This window comes from Necator americanus, chromosome I (assembly GCF_031761385.1).
Source record: "Necator americanus strain Aroian chromosome I, whole genome shotgun sequence".
Classification (NCBI taxonomy): Eukaryota; Metazoa; Nematoda; class Chromadorea; order Rhabditida; family Ancylostomatidae; genus Necator; species Necator americanus.
In genome coordinates, this window is record NC_087371.1 from 3,988,623 (window position 1) to 4,008,412 (window position 19,790).

General features: G+C 42.0%; 2 protein-coding genes across 8 annotated transcripts in view; both read left to right on the top strand.

Annotated features, from left to right (window-relative positions):
• Positions 1-8,056, top strand: part of RB195_004408 (uncharacterized protein) — a gene marked incomplete at both ends in the record, with an annotated part of 47,751 nt that extends 39,695 nt beyond the window's left edge. For all 4 annotated transcript variants that reach the window (XM_064182242.1, XM_064182243.1, XM_064182244.1 and 1 more), the window contains 4 exons: positions 286-485; positions 1,752-1,825; positions 4,827-4,942; positions 7,945-8,056. In XM_064182242.1, coding sequence (XP_064033507.1) covers positions 286-485; positions 1,752-1,825; positions 4,827-4,942; positions 7,945-8,056 — 502 coding nt within the window. The remainder of the gene's footprint in view (positions 1-285; positions 486-1,751; positions 1,826-4,826; positions 4,943-7,944) is intronic.
• A 566-nt stretch (positions 8,057-8,622) lies between these two features.
• Positions 8,623-18,289, top strand: RB195_004409 (uncharacterized protein; the record flags this gene model as incomplete). Of its 4 annotated transcripts, XM_064182245.1 has the most annotated exons (8): positions 8,623-9,129; positions 13,692-13,847; positions 15,831-15,932; positions 15,991-16,061; positions 16,124-16,334; positions 16,654-16,716; positions 17,037-17,158; positions 18,052-18,289. In XM_064182245.1, 8 exons carry the CDS (start codon positions 8,623-8,625, stop codon positions 18,287-18,289), a joined length of 1,470 nt encoding a protein of 489 aa, XP_064033512.1. The 4 variants fall into 4 exon arrangements, with proteins under 4 accessions (XP_064033512.1, XP_013301300.1, XP_013301301.2 ...); XM_013445847.2 differs by lacking the exon at positions 8,623-9,129 and having other exon boundaries at positions 13,731-13,847; positions 16,606-16,716; XM_064182246.1 differs by lacking the exon at positions 8,623-9,129 and having other exon boundaries at positions 13,731-13,847.
• Between the last annotated feature and the right edge of the window lie 1,501 nt (positions 18,290-19,790).

The window sequence follows — 19,790 nt, forward strand, 5'->3', positions numbered from 1 at the left end:
TCTTTCATTTTCCTAGCGCACTGACTTCAGGGATCTTTCTGCATCACCTACAGTTACCAAAGGTCCCACAGCTCATTCATACCTTGTTTTGTGGGATTTCCGCAAATCTCCGATAAAATTCCCCGTCTCCATGTGATTTTGCACCTTCTCTCCTCCTTCCAAAACTATTATGGGACTTTTAATTTTACCGTATAGAGACGGATTTAAAAAATGGAATATAGCGCTGTTCCACTGCTCCAGTAGGGTAAACATGATTGTTTTTCCATCTAAGAATACAAAATTTAGCAGCTGCAACATGTCGTCACCGGTAATGAACGATCAAATCACACCAACTGGCGCCACAGACGCCGGTGATTCGGGAACGAACGCTGGCGCGTCGAAAAAATCAACGACACGTCGAAACGCCTGGGGGAATCTCAGCTATGCGGATCTAATCACACAGGCTATTCTACAAAGTCCCGAAAAACGGCTCACATTGTCACAAGGTCAGTGCTAGTGTGGTCTCTTCGAGTCAGTTATTGATCGATTCGATCGTTGCTAGATCAGCGCGTTGATCTTTGCTCTGTTCTTATTATATCACTTATTATATGTTTTTAGTTTTTACCCTATAGAGATAATCTATGTTTGCTTGGCGGATTTGATCTTTGATCAAGAGACGAGGAAGTGTCTTGACTTAAAAACAACACGCGTGAACATTTGCCTAGTTTCTCTACCTAATTTAGATATCGAAAATTCTCGAAAAATTCGGGATTTTCGTACCATTACATCAAAAATTGAAGTGTAATAGAAATTCCTCAGCAAATTATGATGAGGGAAATGAATTTGAACGAGCGAACCCCTCTGTTCAAAACTTTACTCTGTCTCTTCCTTTTGAACAAAAAAAATCCTTTAATTTCAGAATTCAGAAGTTGAAAATCAATCAAATAAATTAAATTAAAATTTTGTTTTAGAAGTTTATCACCATATTAAAATCATATTTTTTCGATTGTCACCTACTAGTAGAAGATGTGCCGCTAGGTTTTTACCTAACCTCTTCTCTGGAACGTTCCGATCGATTTGTATTTTTTTTTTCAGGAACATTTTCCCTCTTATTTCCCAGAATCACATTCAGGAATGTGCGAAATTACTTTCAATGTAAAAAAACGTAGGAATTTGCAGATGGCGCTGAAATTACGATGAACACTTGCAACAGCGGATTTAATCATCGGACAACTTTCCCTATGGGTTCAATGGGACCCGGAATTTCGTGTATCACGTCGTCGAGTTCTTTCTTGGGATTCTGGTAGCGCGTATTTTAAAGAATTGTAATGATTGCAATTCAAACTACTAACTAACCGGTTATTCTTACCAAAAAGTCCCAGTTCTATCGTAATGAAACGTAAAGGAAATTCCACAATTATTCAAAAATACTACTCATTTTCATATTGGGTAGTCAGGTTTATGGAGTCAAATTGAAAAATCTTCAAATATCTTCTAAAATGAAGAGGAGGAGTTTCTCCAGAAAATTCTGGAACCCTTTGTCTGTCTAAGCGATTTATTAAACCTGTGCGGCATCTACTATATATAACTCCATACAAATTTGCTCCCACTCCAGCGAAAATTGTAGTGGACAATTTTCTGGAATGTCCTCCGGATGGATTCAAAGAACCCAGAGAAACGAGATGAAATATTGATGACCCAGTAATTGTACTTCTCTCAAAAAATCTAATTTAAAGGACATCTTAATAGATCATAGAATGTCTCATTTTCAGTGTACGAATGGATGGTTCAAAATGTCCCGTATTTTCGGGATAAAGGCGATTCGAATAGTTCAGCGGGATGGAAGGTTTGTGTTTCGATAGATTTCTCTACTACTCTTCTGTATTCATTAAACTCTCTAGATTGTTTTTTCGAATTCTCTTGCGAATTTTTCTTTTTCCGCTAGAGGATTTTTTTTGCTCTCATTTTTTTTTGATCGAAATTTCTTTTTTGCCTGATAAACCGTTAAGCAACGGCAAAAAAAAAATCAGGGGATTGATAAGAGGAAAAGCAGATGTTTTCTTCGTTGTTAGTGTTTGCCTTCGGTTTCTTGACTGGGACTGACTGTTGACTTTTTTTTCGTCTGCGTATTACTTTGTGCGTGCGTGTGTGTATGTACTGTTGGATGTTTTGCAACAGCTCATTTTAGCTCGGCGGTGTCGTTGGGGCACGAGAGGGGACACGGGGACGTGCATGGCTTTTATGTGACTGTTTTGACACTCACACAATATACACGCACACACACACACACACAAACACCATTGAGTGTTTTTCTTTTTTCCTGACATAAGTGTCTGGATTGAGGTTTTTGATAGGATTTCTTCTAGTCATGGTACTAGCAGGGTTTTGAGGTTCACCTCATCTGGAGAAAGTCATCAGGAGACCACAGTTTTCCCAAGAAAGTTGAGGGCAAGGTAATCCTTCCTAAGCATATCCTCATAGGGCAATGGTTCTTACGGCAACTCTGAAAAACCCTCTTATGACTCGCTAAGGAGTCTAAACTATAATTCCAAGAGTGAGTCTCTTTCCAGTAAAATTTACACTAGTAATGTGAGTGTCGTCAAACTACAAATAATTCCATTCCTGTTCATAGCTTATGGTTTTGTGATCAAAATGGACTGGGACCACGTAACTCGACAAGAACCCTTAGGCTTAGGACCGCTCAGTTTTAATCTGAGACTTATCGTCCTTCCCAAGTTCTCAGAGGTCTAGGTCAATTCTACTAGGTTCCGAGGCCGCTGTGTTACCGTTTTTGACTTAAGTTGAGGGTCCTATCCGAGCTCCTTTTTAGGAACTGGACGATTTACTTTAAGGTCCGAACCCCTCTAAGGATCCCTACAACGCGTTGCTGTATGTATTTGTAATTTTTTGAGGAACAACAACTGATTTAATTAATAATTAATGAGCCTGAGGTCAACTAACTCAACTTTCTCAGCTTTCCCTTAGTTCTCTCAGTTAACCTCATACAACATTTTGGGTCAAAGAAAATATACAAACTGGGTGAATAATATGATAGATTAGATATCCGGTTCCCAGAGGAGGTTTCAATTTTTTTTTTAAATTTCATCTTTTCTGTTTTTTAAACTATTGCTTATCGTATTGCTTCACTCTCGCCTCAGTAATTCCTTTTTTTCTGCAATTTTGAAGAATTCATAATACATGTGTCACTCACATTCTCCATCTCGTTCCCCTATCCCCTCCACCACTCTCTCCCCTTCCTATTTTCCTTGTATGGAACCATTTTTCCCATTTCGAAAGAAATGTGTGACGCTTTGTTCAACTACCGTCTTTGTACCATAACAGAGTTCTTTCTTTCATTGTTGCCGGCCGATGTGCTTGTGTGCTCGACGGTTTTGTTATTTTCGTAGTTCTCCACTGTCTTCGTATCTGTTGGCTCCGCTAGTTATTCACTATTTCGCTCCCAACAGCTTTACTGGGAATAGGACTCGTTTTTGTCACGGCCTGCGTTTATGCGTGTGTTGTGTACGTTATTTGAAGTAGCAACAATGTTGCAGTGATCTCATTTTCGAGACGATTCGGTTCAGGGTTCGGGGTCAGCGATGGGGTCGCCAGTATTGGGGAGAAGAACTACGGATTTATGGAAGGATTTTGCTTGGGTGACCTTGGGAAAATGGTCTTCTTGGTCACATTACTATATTTTTGGACAATAGTAGAAATTTGGCGGGGATCAACTGCTTGAATCTCGTGAAATCCGATAGTTCTTGTCTTAATCAGGCATTTTGAACATTATGAGCCCTATGAGGCCTATCTGGAAGTCGCCGCTTGTGGTTATTAGGTTAGTTAGGCTTAGATTCTCTCTTAGTCGAAAAAAAATGCGACAAAAATGACAAAAAAAGACTAGAGATGTTTACGGTCACCTAACTGTATTCTCCTTCCACTTTTTTCTTTTATAAGCTAGATATCGAGCGTAATTTTGGGAGAGACAGAGGACTTCAATTATCTTTAGTTTCGTTACCCACAATACCCATCCTAGAGCATTTTTTTGCCATAATTATGTAGTCATAAGCTCGGTTTTCGCTTCTTATTTGTCCCCGCAATTTTTCTTCGTTGAACTGGACGTCGTTTTCGTGGCAATGTCCGTAATTTGAATTCATTTTGGTTTGTTTTTCTTTCCTCAGTGTCTAGAAAGCATTTTCGCATGCAGATTTATCACTAGAAAATAGATCCATTCACAAAAAAAAATTTTTGATGGGTCTCTGGAAGTTGTTTGACAAAATCAACTGTAATTGTTACATCTGGATTGGGTTTTCATACCTATCGAAGGCCAGAAGCAACTGAATAGCAGTTCTTTTTTTTGCTTGAACCCAACGCCGGTAATTACCCATCTTTCTAGATTTCTTTCCAAAATTTCCGGATATTTTTAAACGGATCTTCCCCTTGAATATATCGATCTGATCCGATCACATCTAAAACCCAAGCTACAAACCCAGAACCCCAATCAGTAGTTCCGTATCGTTTCTCCGGCTGTCGAACACATTTGGCGCACTGTCTGCGGCACTAAAACTGAATAAATGAATGTGAGTGATGGCCAGATGTTTGACCCGCGAACGCTGCGTGTGAATCTTTTGTCTCGTTTCTCCGCGTCTCCCAACGAAAAACTCTCTAACAACAACGATTTTACACGAGAAATCCCTCAGCAAGGCGGTTTCGTTTGCAGATCCGTAGCCGTAGCGCTCGTTTTTTCAACTGGTTAACTGGTTCAGCGTTCAGCGAGCGGCAAATCGTGGCGCAATGAGAGTGAAATCGCGGCGATTGTCGCTCAATGTCGCCGAGTGTTCCCATTTTAGCGTCACATCGGTTACGTTAGCCTCGAGCGTGAACGCGAACGTCGTCCATCGCGGCCTTTGAAGTGGCCACTTTGTCGCGGATCATTTGATCGCAGTCTGGTCTACCGTACGGCCTTGTAAGTGGCTTTGTGTCGATGTTGCGATTTATAGATCGTGTAAGATGATGCTAGATTGCGCGAAACCGATCTATGCTACTATTTTAAGCGTGTTTTAGTGAATTGAGAAAACAGTTTTTCATGGAAACTCTTCTCAGGTTCAAAAGTTTCTTCTGAACCAATAGGTGATTCTGTGGGACACTCCGAAAACTGGGTAAGGATCATGGGTTCTTGATCCGAGCCTGAGGAATTATCCATGGGTCTATTCAACCTAGGCTTTACCGGTTAACCCTGTTCAGTCTTCAACAATGAGTTCTCCTTGAAAGCTATTCCTCTTCCGGTAAAATACTATAATTAGTACATTAATAATTTAAGATCGGCACTAGTAACTTCCTTTTCTAAGAGGAAGATCTTCACTTCGTCAGAGTGAGATCCTGTGGCCAGGAACTTTTCGTCCAATGGGCCTATTGGCAAAAAAATGCCATTCGACTTCTTCCTGCGTAATTTAGAGGTGTTGAAGTTGTCCTCAACTCCATTTCGAATGATTTAGCTGATTTAGAGCTTTTAGGTTAATAGCTGTTAGATATCAGTATTTATCCGTCACAGTGGTCCAGGATCCTACTGTATCCGTGATATTAAATTAGAGTATCATCAGGGAAGCTAAGATTTCTCTTTTGTTTAAAATAACACCCACAGGTTCATCTGATCTGAGCAAAATTCTCGAAACAATTTTAGCTCAGTTGCAAATCCAACAGATCGAACCTGATCCTTGAATGGACCTGTTCTTGTTACATATTCCAGTACAGAATTTTTCTCCAAATAAAACGGGACTATTTTAATTTCCAACGTTCAGTTACAATGATTTTAAAACGAGTACGAATTCCATTCCCAACAAAATTCCATGGCCATTTCTTTCGCCCATTCACTCTGCCTTATTCTGTTTAATTTTTGACCCCATCTTATCTCATTCATCTCTTACGAGCTTTTTTTTTTGCCTCGTGACGAGTACGGGCCGAAGAAGCTGGAGCACAGCACCAGCAGGCACAAGCAAATATCTGGCGACTGGCTAGCTGCCCGGCTCGCCGCCCGCCACCTTTGTGCTTTCGGCGGCGGTGGCGGCGAACGGCGTTCGTCGTGCTTTACTGCGTCGCGCGGGTGAACGCCAAATCTCTGCGCCCTCCGGAGCGGCCGCACTACTTCCGCATCGGGGTTGTCATTATGGAAAAGCGGCTGGCACTCAGCCGTTTTTCCCGCATTTCAATGTGTTCATCATTACTGCGAAGATTGCCACTTTGATGAGCTCCGACAGCTGAAGCGGCGAGAACGTTCAGCTGACAAGTGAGCTCTTGAGGTCACACCGATAATGGGTGTGGAAGGAGAGGTGAAGGCGTGATGTGCGATGATGCGGAAACAGCACCCGACAGAAAAGAAATGAATAGGAAGTCATAAAAGGCTTGCGAGGTCAAGGAGCCGAAAGCGGTGAAGCTTTATGGTTGACAGGGGATTTATGCGAGTTGAGATCCTTCTTTTTTCGAACAGATGATCTTTGCTCTAATCAAAGTTAAGTAATATACGCAGTTTTTGATCTGAATTTTATACTTCGATCAAAGAGCAGCTAATTAGCAGCAGTTCCGGTTATACGGAAAAAAGAGAACTTTTGAGTGTTCGATCATTCAACAGAGCGAAGTGACAGCATTGCTCCAGGATCATCTATTGCCGCAGACTTTCTTCCTTTCGCCTTTCGCTATTATCAATCAATAATAATCAAAGGACTTAATTATCCTAATGAATCCTTTAAAAGGAGGCATCGGCACAGCACCAAAACTCCAGACATATTTGAAAACACTGGCGTGTAACATAAATATGATATGCGACATTCAATTTAATTTCGAGAAATTTTTACATAAATTTCGCGGAAATAGAACCACCTAACAATTTTTTCGCAGATACTAAGAGATTTTTTCATACTAGGGCTTTTTATCTCAGAATTTTCTCTACGCATCATCGTTTGAGGTGTTGATATCATTAGAAAGATCATTTCTTATTCGCTTGGGGTTTAAGCAATATATTTTGCAACATCTACGAAATTGTAGGTCCCATTATTGATTCTCCACGAAAATCCCCCTCTTTTCACCTGGCTGTAGATAATAAACACATAGATACTTTTGTATAAATCCTAGTACTTTTAGCTGTGTTACAAGTTTTTTTTTTTCCAATAAATTACCTTAGACTGTATCTTTCCCACTACCTTTAACAAGTTCGTACTTTCTTTCTACTGTTGTGGTAAACATTTCTCGATGCTAACCTGTCCTTATTGTTTTCAACAAATGCAAAAGGCGAGTGGTTGACGAGCGGAAAAATCCGAAAAATCCTCGGTACATTCCATTTTTGAAAATCACTATAACTAACGCATCTGAGGCGGACGAGAAACATTTTCCCTACATAACTGATTTCTGGATGGAGATTTCCACCTACAAATTCCTCCTAAATCCTAAAATTTAATTACACCTCTTTATTCGACAATTATATCCGTGAAAAAGATTCACCGTCAACTTTACGCCCGGTTTTAGGTTGATTACAATCTGAGGACTCTAATATTGGCGTGTAATATATGAGAATACGTTTAGGGGTAAATAATTCCAACGAAGAGAGAAGATAGACAACCTTTTTACCTTATCCTAGAAGTGGAGACATTATCGAACTCTCTTCATCGCAACAATGAGGTCACGAGGAAATTGCTGACCTTTCATTAAGGGTGCTCATCAAATCTTCTAGCAATTCTCTTCTTTTTTAAAAAAAAAGAACGCCATTCGAAGTGATTAATGGAAATACATGACTGTACGATTTCTTTAATATAGATATCCTACCGATAATCTGTCCATTCCTTGGGACATATAAAAACTGCTTCGCGATTAGTTAAGACATTCTGATATTGTACATTTGGGAAGTTTTCCTGCTGTGTCAGAAGATTTTAGTTTTGAAATGTGTTGCTCATCTGGTGCTAAATTATGTCGGTTCTATAGGGCAGGATGTTCTCCAAGCGAAGGACTTAGAGTGGTCAAGAGTTCATTGGCACTCTGGCAGCTGTCCTCCAAGAACGACCGCGATGGCCTGCCGGGACGCGGCGATTTGTGATCGCGAGAAGGTGATGATGATGGTGGACGTTCGCCGAGGTCGTCTCGTAAGAACCAACCGACCGGCGATGGTCAGCGATGGTCATCAAGATCGCAGTGGCACTTACCACCCGGTGAGGGGTGCGATAGTGGTCCGACTAGGCCACACCGCCGCCATCGCCTCAGCCGGAGTGATGAACGCATCGATCGCAAAAAACTCTCCACACACATGGCGGCAGTTAGACGCACAGACGCGCATACAAACAGGCGGCGGCGTCGCAACGCGACGACGTCTGCGTCCCTGGCGTTTGCGCTGGTTGCTGGCTGCGCTCTGCTGCTGCTGCAGCAGCACAATCGACCGAACGCCGCAGCCGCGCGAGGCGTCGTTCGTCGTCGTCGTGATCGTCGTGGTCGTCGTTTTTTCTGCCCGCTGCCGCTGCAGCCGCGTGTGTGTGTCGTGCGCCTGCCTCACATACACTCACCACCACGCCGACTACCTCCTACCCACACCTATCTACCTCACCCCTCAGCAAATTGTGCTCACCTCATTGCCAAAACTACCTCAGTTGAGTCGTCTACCTCGTTTTCATGGAGGCATCAGTCTCCTCCTCATCTATTGATGATGATTTCACTCCGGAACCGCGTGGGCGATGCTACACATGGCCTATGCAGCACTTTCTCTATGACCCGGCGGTGGCTGAACATCCACCACCGGTTCTACCGCCGCATCCACCAACTCCAATGCTACGGGAACCCACCGTTGCTCAACTGTTGGCGGCTACACCTTCATCATCTTCCTCAGCGATGGGTACACATTTAATGCCCTTAGGAATGTCTCTACCTCCTGGTATTTCCGCCACTGGACAAGCTCTTTTACCGCCGAAGAAGAAACGATGTCGTAAGAAGCCGAGTGATCAACTAGCTCAGAAAAAACCGAATCCATGGGGCGAAGAGTCCTATTCGGATCTTATCGCCAAAGCTCTGGAATCTGCTCCGGATGGTCGTCTGAAGCTGAATGAGATTTACCAATGGTTTTCTGATAATATTCCCTATTTTCGTGAACGATCTAGTCAAGAAGAGGCTGCTGGATGGAAGGTTTGTGATTTGATCTTTGGTCATACGTTGATTTACGGTTGAGTTTTTCTGGTTTTCTTTGGATTTTCGTGAGCTCTTGGTATCTTTTCTCTTCCATTTGAAATTTTCTGAATTGGTAGTTGCTAGTATAATTTAAAATAATTTAAAAATAGATCATCATACAGTTTTTCCACGTTCATGATAAGATTTTGATAACGAGAGCGAAATCTTTGGGGATTTTTTGCAATTTTTTCTTTGAAAATGTATTAATATCAGCTCCGTTTTCTGTTATAGTTAGCATATCGTATATTTTTACATCTTGGATACCCATGTGTTGGCTTTAGTTTATTTTCCCCTTTTAGGCGACTCGTATGTCTGGTTTTGAAGGGGAAAAATGCTGTTTTCTCGCTTCTATGCTATTTCCATTCTTCAAATTGCTTGCTATAGCTCCTGTTTTTTTTTTCTGAAGTTCTGAGTGTTTCTGTCACAGCTGTTCTTGGACTGATTTCATAACTTCCTCCTTCAATTTTTTCCCCGGCCTAAATAACAGTGAACTTGAAAATAGGAAGTTTCTCTGAGTTTCCAGGAAATTGCTAGTATGAGAAATTGCGTTTGAAAGCGTAAGTTCTTTGCTAAACTCATCCTAGTTATTAGATTTGCCGAACGAGGGAGTTTTTCTCCCTCTTTCTCGTAGTTTTGTCCTTCGTTTTCCTGTACTCGACCCAGTGCCATCTGCTATCCGTCTCGGAACGGTCGCGAACACCCAACACGTAAGGACCTTTTGGTCCCTGCGTTGCCATTCACTCTGATCTCTCCATAGTTCACATTATCTCTTCACGCAAAACCTCATCAGCTGGTCATACGTTATAATCCTCTAATGGTCGGAGCGCTCTGAGCGCCCCGAGCTGTGCTCTCCGCTGGCCTCCGAGGGTGTCACGTGATGTGTGTGTGTGTGAGAAAAAAGCCTGCTGCTGTACAGCTATTATGAAACGGAGTGGAAAGAGAAGCGGGTTGAGGTGGGTGGTGACCTCAGTCGCTCCTATGAGAGTTACGACTGTATGTACAGCGAAATTCGTAGAATCTTTCGAAATTTTCCACGGAAATATGAGTAAAATTTCCTTTAAATTACGACAGTTTTGTGCGAAAATTGTTTAACTGCGCGATGAACTACGGTATATTTTTAAGTATTACTGTAGTTCGAGGTTTGCGTATGTTTCTAAGAATCTAGCTAACAATGGGAGGTCATTTTTCCTTTGAATAGCTTAACTTTAAACTTTAAAGGGAGGGCGATTCCTTAAAATTTGTCCCTTCTTTCAGGCGATAATGCCCGCACTCCAGGCCTCAATAGGGATTGTCGGATTAGCTGACAGTTCAGCTCTTCTTTTCTTTCTGATTTCACAGAGCTAATCTGAAGCGTCCAACTTCCGCCACTTGTGCTTTCACGTCGCTTCAAATGATTTTGCTTGCCAATCAACTGCACTCAACCGGCTGTTACAGCTTGCCGTCGCCTCTCCATGCCGGCGCAACTACGAGTAAAAACGAGTTTTGTTTCGTTTCTTCGTTCGTTCACTATCGATCTCGCGTTTAATTGACGCGTATTGATTCGATTAGCAGAATTGATTAGCACCAAGCCGGCCCCTAGTGCATCAAACGGCTAACAAGCGCAGATGGCTTGCCGATAGCGAAATACCGTACTCTGTCAGCGTGGTTACCGTAGGCAAAAAGCTGTCAGCACAAAGTGCTGAGGTGTGAAGGAAAGATGAGACAGCGACAAGATGAGCCAAAGACAGGTAGTCGATCGATGCCGATGATTGATCGATCGACTATCGCTGTACGGGCTGTCTGCCAGTGGATCGGGTCAAGATAACCACCACTCCGGCACCGTTCGCTGCCTCGTATCAATGTCGATGGTACAGGGAATGAGGAGGGGTTTTTTTTTCGATATCGCACGAAAACATCCTGGAAAAGTGGTGCAGGGGGGATCCGATGCATTCATTAAGCTATTCAAACACTGCTTCACGTCGTTGTCATCGTTCATTTCCGAAGCACATTATTGTTTTCGGTGACACGACGCCCCGAGCAACATGAATCGTGAGCTCCGTCCGTCCTCCTCATTGAAGCATTTGGATTCAATTTCTGTTGTCATAAAAAAAAGATCCTATCTAATGGAATACGAGTTTGATCCACGTTTCCATAAAGCATAAAACTATGAAAACGTACAGAAAGTGTGCCCAAATGCAAATAACCCGACCTGATTAGAATTGTCGATTTGGGGGGAGGACTTTGCGGTCCAAAAGTCATCAAATAAAAAAGTCGTGAGTCAGACGGGGGTCGTTTGCTTCACCGTACCTGCCATGACACACCTGTAAAAATACCGTAGGAAATCATCTAGATAAGATAGCCACATCAAATAGATGAGAAAGGTGTCCTGAAATGAAATAGGAGAATCTTTCCACCAGAAAAATGCGAATTACTCGAATTTTCTCGTCGAATTTGTGAATCGCATAACTTTGTGTACAGATTTTCTTCCTACCCCTAAAATCTTCTAAAGAAAGTGCATCGTGATAGAGAACTGCAGCACTAGTTGTTTACCAAGTTTGAGTTCCAATTGGGTCCCAGCAGTGATCTTTGAAATTGACGTCTCTTTGTTTCTCTTTAAATAAAAACTCGTACTCTGCCGTAAATCCATTAAGTTCATTCGTTTATAATGACGAGTGAGATCTACGAAAAAAACATTCAATTTTTGGATTCCTCTGAATTATTTATGACTTCAAAATTTACGCAAAAATGAGTCTTTTTTTTATTTTGCAGTAGAACGCAACTAATACTAGAAAAAAGCATTCTTCTAACGGTCAGGGGATAATGAGTAATGAGAAACGGTTGGTCCATGATCTACACCTCGTTCAACATTAATACATTTGATAAGCGATTAAATATTGTGATTTTTACCCCTCTAAAAATATCCACAAACCCTTCATTCCTCTGTCAAAGTTCCAGAATTGTACGAGTTTCCTAGTCTTTGCCCTACAACTCATACATTCTCAGGTTGTCCGCAAATTTGCGTATTCTTCGCTTGGTCAGCGACCAGAGAACCATCTCAATGTTGTTCATATAGCGAACGACGGTGACGGTGGCGGCGTGTCGCCCGCCGCCTGCCACCGACGTTCGCGGCCCGCATTGTCTATTCAGAATATAATGCTCCCCTTGTGGTCCACGATCTTCGGGTCGCACGGTGGTAGTGCTAGGTTTGTGTGTGCATGTGTGTGTATGTGTGCTGACGATGTGACAATGGCACGAACGGGCTCCGACACAGCCAAAGATCAACTGGTCAGCAAAGCCAGCTGGTCGCTGCCTGGATGTCTGGCGTGAGGATGGAAAGGGATTGAGGAAGAAGAAAATGACATGGTATAGGTGATTTGCGAAGGAGAAGACAATGAATGGGATCGAGGGGAACGGATTGGAGGGTCATACAGTGAAAATTGGGCTGGAAGAACTCCACAATTGTTGTAGTCATATTTAGATTGAACCTAGTTGTCAACCAATGGTTTCGAAGCTATCTGATTCCGAATACAAGTACATTCTTTCACTTAGACGGAGTTTTTAACTATCTTTAAGTATTAAAGGAAAAAATCGCTCGAGGACCTATACGTTCAGTGTTCAGATAGCCGAATAATAGAATATATCTTGGATTGAATTAGCTTAATGAGCTGTCACCTAGGATAAATATAGCCCGACTGAAGAAGCATCATTTGTTTATCGAACTAAACGTTCGTTCGTTCTACTTTTGCGATTTTGTGAACAATAAATAAAGTCGAGGGGTCATTCAACCCGCAAATGATTAGTTTTTGTTCTCGATTAGCATTCCTTCCACCATTTCTTCCATTTCCGACTTCTGCTTAGATTTCAAAGAAGCTGTTGTGGAATTTTATTACCTAGCTCTGATTTTTTTGGTACTTTCCCGCACTATTCTTTTTTTTGTTACCTCTCAAGATGAGAAAGTGACAAAAAAAAAAGAAGAATATGATCTGTGTTGTTCTGATTTATCTTGAGGAATTGGGAATATTGGCAAATGTAGCTGTTTCCTGGTGTTCTACTCAGCTAATTTAGTGTTTGACCTGCGCTAGGATATCCTTGAAGCTCTTTGATCGGGGATTAATATCTCCCTGGACATTACATGTTCCTTAAACTCTTGGACATTTGATGCAGTGTGCCCTGCTGGGACCCTATGGAGCTTCAACGTGATCTTGGATAGAAGAAGTAATCCTTTCAAGTGCTTCTATCATATGACTAACTGCACCATCCACTGAAACGAACGGCGCAATGGGCGGAGTCGTAGCTGTGGTGGGCGTGGCACGTTCTTATGGTCCCACGGAACGAGGCGAAACGACCAGAGGTCAGCACGCGCTCGAACACATAGCCTTTTCAGCTGCGGAAGTTACTACTACTATACAACTATAGGAAGGGGCTTGAGATCCGGGGAAAAAATGAGAGCAAAAAATCCAGGAATTGAGGAACTATGGTCTTAAAAATACAAATAATCATTTTAAAGTACTAGTACTATACTGAAAGTAAAAATGTTACAGAACTCGATTCGACACAATCTCTCATTACATTCGCGTTTTATGCGTATTCAAAATGAGGGTGCCGGTAAATCGTCATGGTGGGTGATCAATCCGGATGCGAAACCCGGCCGGAATCCACGAAGAGTACGAGCATCCACGTTGGATACAACTAGCAAGGTGAGGAAATATCGATCATTTATGAACTATATCGATTTATGACAGTCTTAGATTGCTGGTACACTTTTTTAAAATCACGTTATATTCCTTTCCACTCTGTTATCTTGGTGTCACGGATAAATCAATCTTACAAAAAAAAAACTTTTACATCCTGATAGGAATTTATTCCGGAACGCCTATAAGCTATTACTTCTCTACTTCAAATATGACCTACTGGAATTTCACTTCTTTTATTGAGGAAATTTCTTGCAAATTTTCGTTCATCCAGAAGAGAAGTTTTCATTTGCATCTAATTTATTCAGAAGCTCCGCTATCAAAATTTTCCGGATATTCCTTTTTCTTGCGAAATTTATCAACTTCCCTAGTATTAACTGCACTTCCGATTTCTTCGTTGAATCTGCGTTAGAGTTTCGCGTTTTGTTTTAGGAAAAAACGGAATTTTAGGAAATTATCCCTCAGCATAGTTAGTTGCAATTTTTAAGGTTTTTCTCACATCTGTAAGGACTAAAATCGAGTCCATTTTTCCTCCAGTTTCTTTCGGATTAGGAAAATTGTTTGTTGGGTTGGGATTCCTTTTATCTTCCTAAGAAATGATTAGATTTCTTGACTAAGTTTGTTCTGAACACTAATAAGGAGATTTTATTTGATAAGGAAAAAAAGGTCTGCTGCGTGCCGAATGATTATCAATCGCTACGTTTACATTCCACGTACTAGGAGAGTAATTGCTTCTTAGCTGACCTTTCGTCAGTTAATCTGGCAGATAATGCCTCCTCTTCACGTTCACCTGCTATTTCCAGAAATAGCAGTGTATTTTTCGTTCCCACTCAGTTTCTGCTCTTAAGCCCTTCCTCCTCTAATCGTACTTTGGGTGTTATATCCTCCTCTATCGAGCATATAGTGCATTCCATGAACCTTGTGAATCTTTGCACTTTTGTGTTCCCAGAAGTTGTAGTCCTTGATGATACGTTCATACTAACGCCGTAGGCGTTTTGCACCTTTCTCGTCATTGACTTAGGATCATTAACTTCATGTGAAATAAAATTGAAAGTGCCTGCTCTTTTTTTACGAGGGGATTGAGAGGAGCTGTCAGAGTCACATGTGTCGTTGAATGAGGACCGTCGAGTATAAATCGCAGGGTAACGATCAAAACATGCGCAGAGAAAGGTGTCTTGAGCGGAAGGATAGTTTCTTATAGGGTTCGGGGGGCCTTTAATCGTGTATTTCGTGGTACTTTCTGATTAACTAAATCCTTGCGCACTGTCAGTTCTCCTGTATTGACCAAACTAATTCCGCTTTTCCGTGCTACAAGAAAATTTCGCGAAATTATAGAAAATGTTTGTTGTCGAACACCCTGTTTTATGACAAAACTGTCTAACCCGTGGAACTCCGAGCCTTTCCGAACGATTTTAATTTTTTAATCCCAAGGAATTCCTAGATCTCTGTAACCTTTTGATTCCTTAGAGTTTTCCATAGAAGACACTCATCAGTGTTCACTCATGTGATCGCGGAACATCATTTTTGTTGTTGCTACGGTTATCCTTAGAAATGTTTCGTTCTCCGCGAACATATTCATTTTTCATATTTTATATGAAACGGAATTGATGATGACGAGAAGTTATCTGCAGTAGTAGCCAAATAGTGATGGTCCAAGAAGTGATGGTCTCCGATGGAACATACCCAGAGTTCGATAGTCCATCCTTTCAGTGCACGGGAATACCACCCTACCTTTTTTATGCCCTCTAGACCACTAGAATATAATAGATGGGTTTAAAAGTCGACACTGCAAGAGATTCCCCTCCATCCAAATTAGTGATATTTCATCACTTCGCCGACAAAGGCCAGTAAGTTCCGGAACAGCGGGTGGCCAGGCGTTCGCACCACAGGTGGTAGCGATTCCTTTTTTCCGACAAGACCTCAGCTGCGATCGTGGACTTTTCTGATAACCTAATTTTCTTCACGAAAACACAAAAGTCGATATTTTAGGCGACGCTTAGCAAAAAGCTAAAAGGAGCTCGGAAACGAATCCACGATATCCGAGCCGTGGGTGGTTTACATAGTGGAGTGTCGAGCTTGGCTGGTTCACAGGTGAGCAACTACTGCGTCAAAATTGCGAGTAATCCGGACGAGTTTCTCTGATTTTTAGGCATCCATCATGTCGCATGATATTTATGGTGACGATGAAGCCATGCAAGCCTCATTTGATCCGATGTTTCGGTGAGTCTTTTTTTCGAATCAAAATCATATCCTTTTTGAATCTACAAATCTATCCATTTCAGTCCGCGAACCCAGTCGAATTTGTCAGTGCCTGGCTCATCAACACGGGTTTCTCCGTCGATGGAGCATCCATTTGACGATTTTGAGTTCCCCAGTTGGGTGAACGACGCCACCGCTGCTGCATCCGCAGCCGCTGCGACCGCGGCGGCCAATGCCGCCAATCACACAGGCGCCGCGCCCATCCCCACTGATATCCTGGATAGGACTGATCAGGTGAGGATCAAGACCGTTTGGTCTCTAGTTGTGTAGACAAATCCACGAAATCCATGAAGGGTTCTGCGTGAACGGCAGTCGCATTTACAGGGAATACTGTAGTTCTTGTGGATGAATAGAAATTTCAGTTGTAGAGACCAAAAGTCCGGAATCGCAGTAAAATCGGGATAAACAGACTGACCACGCTTAATCGTTTAGCCTTTGGTGGCACCTATCCCATAAAGTAGTGTAGAATGACGAGTGAAATTTATAGACGTAAAGATGTTTTTAGTGTTCAACACATCTGACTAATCGATTGATTGATTATCGACCTCTTCAGATGCGAATCGATTCATGTCGGTTAATGATGAACGGTGTTAAACAGGAGTCGAAACAGGTTAAGGTACGTAGTTTGCGTGTTCCAGTAAATTTTCTTTGTATCTCCAAATTTCATTGCCGGCTATTATTCCGATTGGCTAGCAATGACATTGGTGGGCGTGTTCATTGTGAAAGCATCAATTAACTCCGAGTAATTACTATACTCTTTGTTATGAACAATGGCTGAATACGTAGTGAGAACGTTCTTCTTTTGTCTACACATTTTTGCGCAGGGAATGGTGCGCTTCAGTAGTAGGCGCAGGTGGATTGGAGACTGCATTCTTCTAAATTATGGCAGAATCACACATGAAGTGAAAGGGTAGAACGAAAAAAATCCTGTTTCAGACGGAAACACCAGTCGTTCCACCACCATCCTACCTCGAATTGAGCAGTGTCCGTAATCAATCGCAACTTCAGAATCCACTACTGCGAACGCAGTTGGCGTCGATGAAATTCCCCACCTCTGGGTATGTATTATTTGTTTTTTTTTTAATCTCAAGTCCCCAGTTTCTATTACATAAAAAGTGTGAATGGTTCCAAATTTTTACAATTCAGTTATATTTGGTGCAATTTTCATTTTTAGAAGCAACTAGATGTTTGCTTATTTTCATTTGCACCCGCTTCGAGTTGTTAGCGTAAAAATTTCTCCCTTCTGCTAGTATAAAATCGTGCGAATTTTCTAGTTCTCAACGTTGTAGTCAGATCAAAACGACATTAAGCTCGATGAGTTGCGTAAGCGGTGGCGCTCGAAGCGGCGCGGTTCAGTTGGCAGTTGGGATCGAGGTAGGACCACTGCGAAGTACAGCAATGGGTGGTGTTAGGAAAGCTCCCCTCGATCCATACCGCTATGATCCACCGCATCGCTTCAAGCGCGGTCGGTTACGTAACTGCACCGGGCTTTAAGTCGTTTTAACCTCAGCGACTATTCTTGATTGCTCAGAATTCACCACTGTGGTCGCACTTCGTTCTTTTCTTACTTAATTGGGCTTAAAATGAATTTCTTCCCTTGTACCCGTCAAAATCCTGATCCGAATGGTAGTTACCATCGTTCTTCTCTTCAATTCCTCAATTTGGTGCGCTTCATATTCATCGAGATAAGCTTTTGCTTTCTCGATGAATATGAAGCGAACCTACGCGAAAGAATTCTCTGTAGGATAAAAGAGCTTCCAATGCCATGCTGTTTATACTTGCTTGTTATTCCCGCTCACTACTTGCCGACTAGTAAAATGCGTTTGCAAAGTCGCTATTAGAACAGGTTTACTATGATATCTTAAAGATAGATTGATGGATGTTTCCGCTAAAATCACACAATGAACACAACGTAACTTTTGAAATAAGTTGTAAATTCGATTCTTTTCAGGCTTCCGCTCCCGTATCAGACATATTCCCCGTGGCCAACGCATACTCCTCTGTTGCCACCGTCATCATGCGCTGCGGTAGCGCAAGCGAATTCCGTCGCTGCAGCCGCTGCATTGCCGTCGGATCTGGAGAGTCTGACATTGCCCGACCAACCGTTAATGGATTTCGAAGTTGAATCACTGTTACGACATGAGCTGTCACAAACAACCGATCATCGCCTGAATTTCGACAATCTCTGAGTGCCGTGCACCCACATCAGTCCGCATCCGCAAATGGTTCGCAACCATCCGTTTTTTTCAATGCTAGTTGTTGTTCGTGAACCATCTTTACATACATACACCAAGTCGAAAATGTTTTGCCTTTTTTGCTCGTATGTACGATGTTTTTCCTCGACTCTTTCGTCGTTACTTCCTCCGGCCCGCAAATCCCACGGGCTTATGCGAATTTTCTTGGTTTTGTACTGAAATTATCAATTTCTTGTTCCATACATTGTGTGCATGTGTTTTTTTTTTGGCCCCGCCTCTTCCCTTCCCCAATACACCCACCTCCTCATCCTCCCATATAAACGAGTCGTTGAAGATTTCTATTTTTTTTTGTTTTTCTTTTTCCTCTCTTTTTTTGTACTGTATGTTTTCGGATAATAATGGGCTACCTCGCAGTTGTTGCTATTGTGATGATATCTTGCTGATCGCCAGCAGCCGGGTAAGCAATCGCCCCTCCTACTCCTCGTCCTCTGTGTCTCTGACTCGCTTTTCTTCGCGCTAATAGCGCCATTTTCCCACACATAAGCACCGCCCTCGCCACCAGGTAGATGCATTTTCTTGTACATACCATCAATACCCCTGTCGTTTTGCCACTCCATTTTTTTTTGTCTGTCTGTCTGCTATCTCTCTGTTAGAAGATTCCTATATAGGTTATGTAATATATATAATGGAAACACACAGCCGAAGGATTACCGCAAATTTGACGCGAAGACTGCGAATTTACGTCTCCATATGTTTGTAATTCTGTGATTTTGCGTCAAATTGTGTTTCTGCGCGAATCCTTGTTGTTGTAAATCCCGGCCGTTTAATAAATGATTTTTAATAATTGAGAAATGGTTCCTGTACGTGATTGTAGATGTGCATAGTGTGCAGTTAAAGGTCGATTGTTATTATAAACTACCCTCTGTGCCCCATGTTTTTTTTCCCCACCGTTCGCCCCGATTACACCTCGGTTCTGACACGGTAGCTTCGCGGGACTGCCCCCGAAAACCCCCTGCACAGTGAGAGTCTTTCGGCGTGGGCATTCTCTTCATTCTGTGTATTCGATTGATTGAATTCATTCATTTATCGATTGATTGATTGATTCATTCATTTATTGTTGACGCTGTTTTCCATTTATCGATCGATGAGAAATCCTCATACAAAAGACGAGAATGTTGTTGTTTTCCTTATATTTTCATAAGGAAATATGTAATATGAAAAGAAATTATATATTTTCTATTCACTCTCATCCAATCACGTACCGTATCAGGGCAATACGTCCTTTAACGTACCATTTCCCCCCTGATCAGTTGAACGCGTTCTCCTCATTTTTATGTACAACCTCCCACATTCATTCATTTCGTTTTCCCATAGTGTCTTCTATGTTTATCGATTGAAGTCATCAAAATAAACGGTTGAAAAATTATCGACTGCTTTTTCTTCATAATACGAACAGTGAAATTGTAAGAATAACAAGGCGAATGAAAAAAAAATC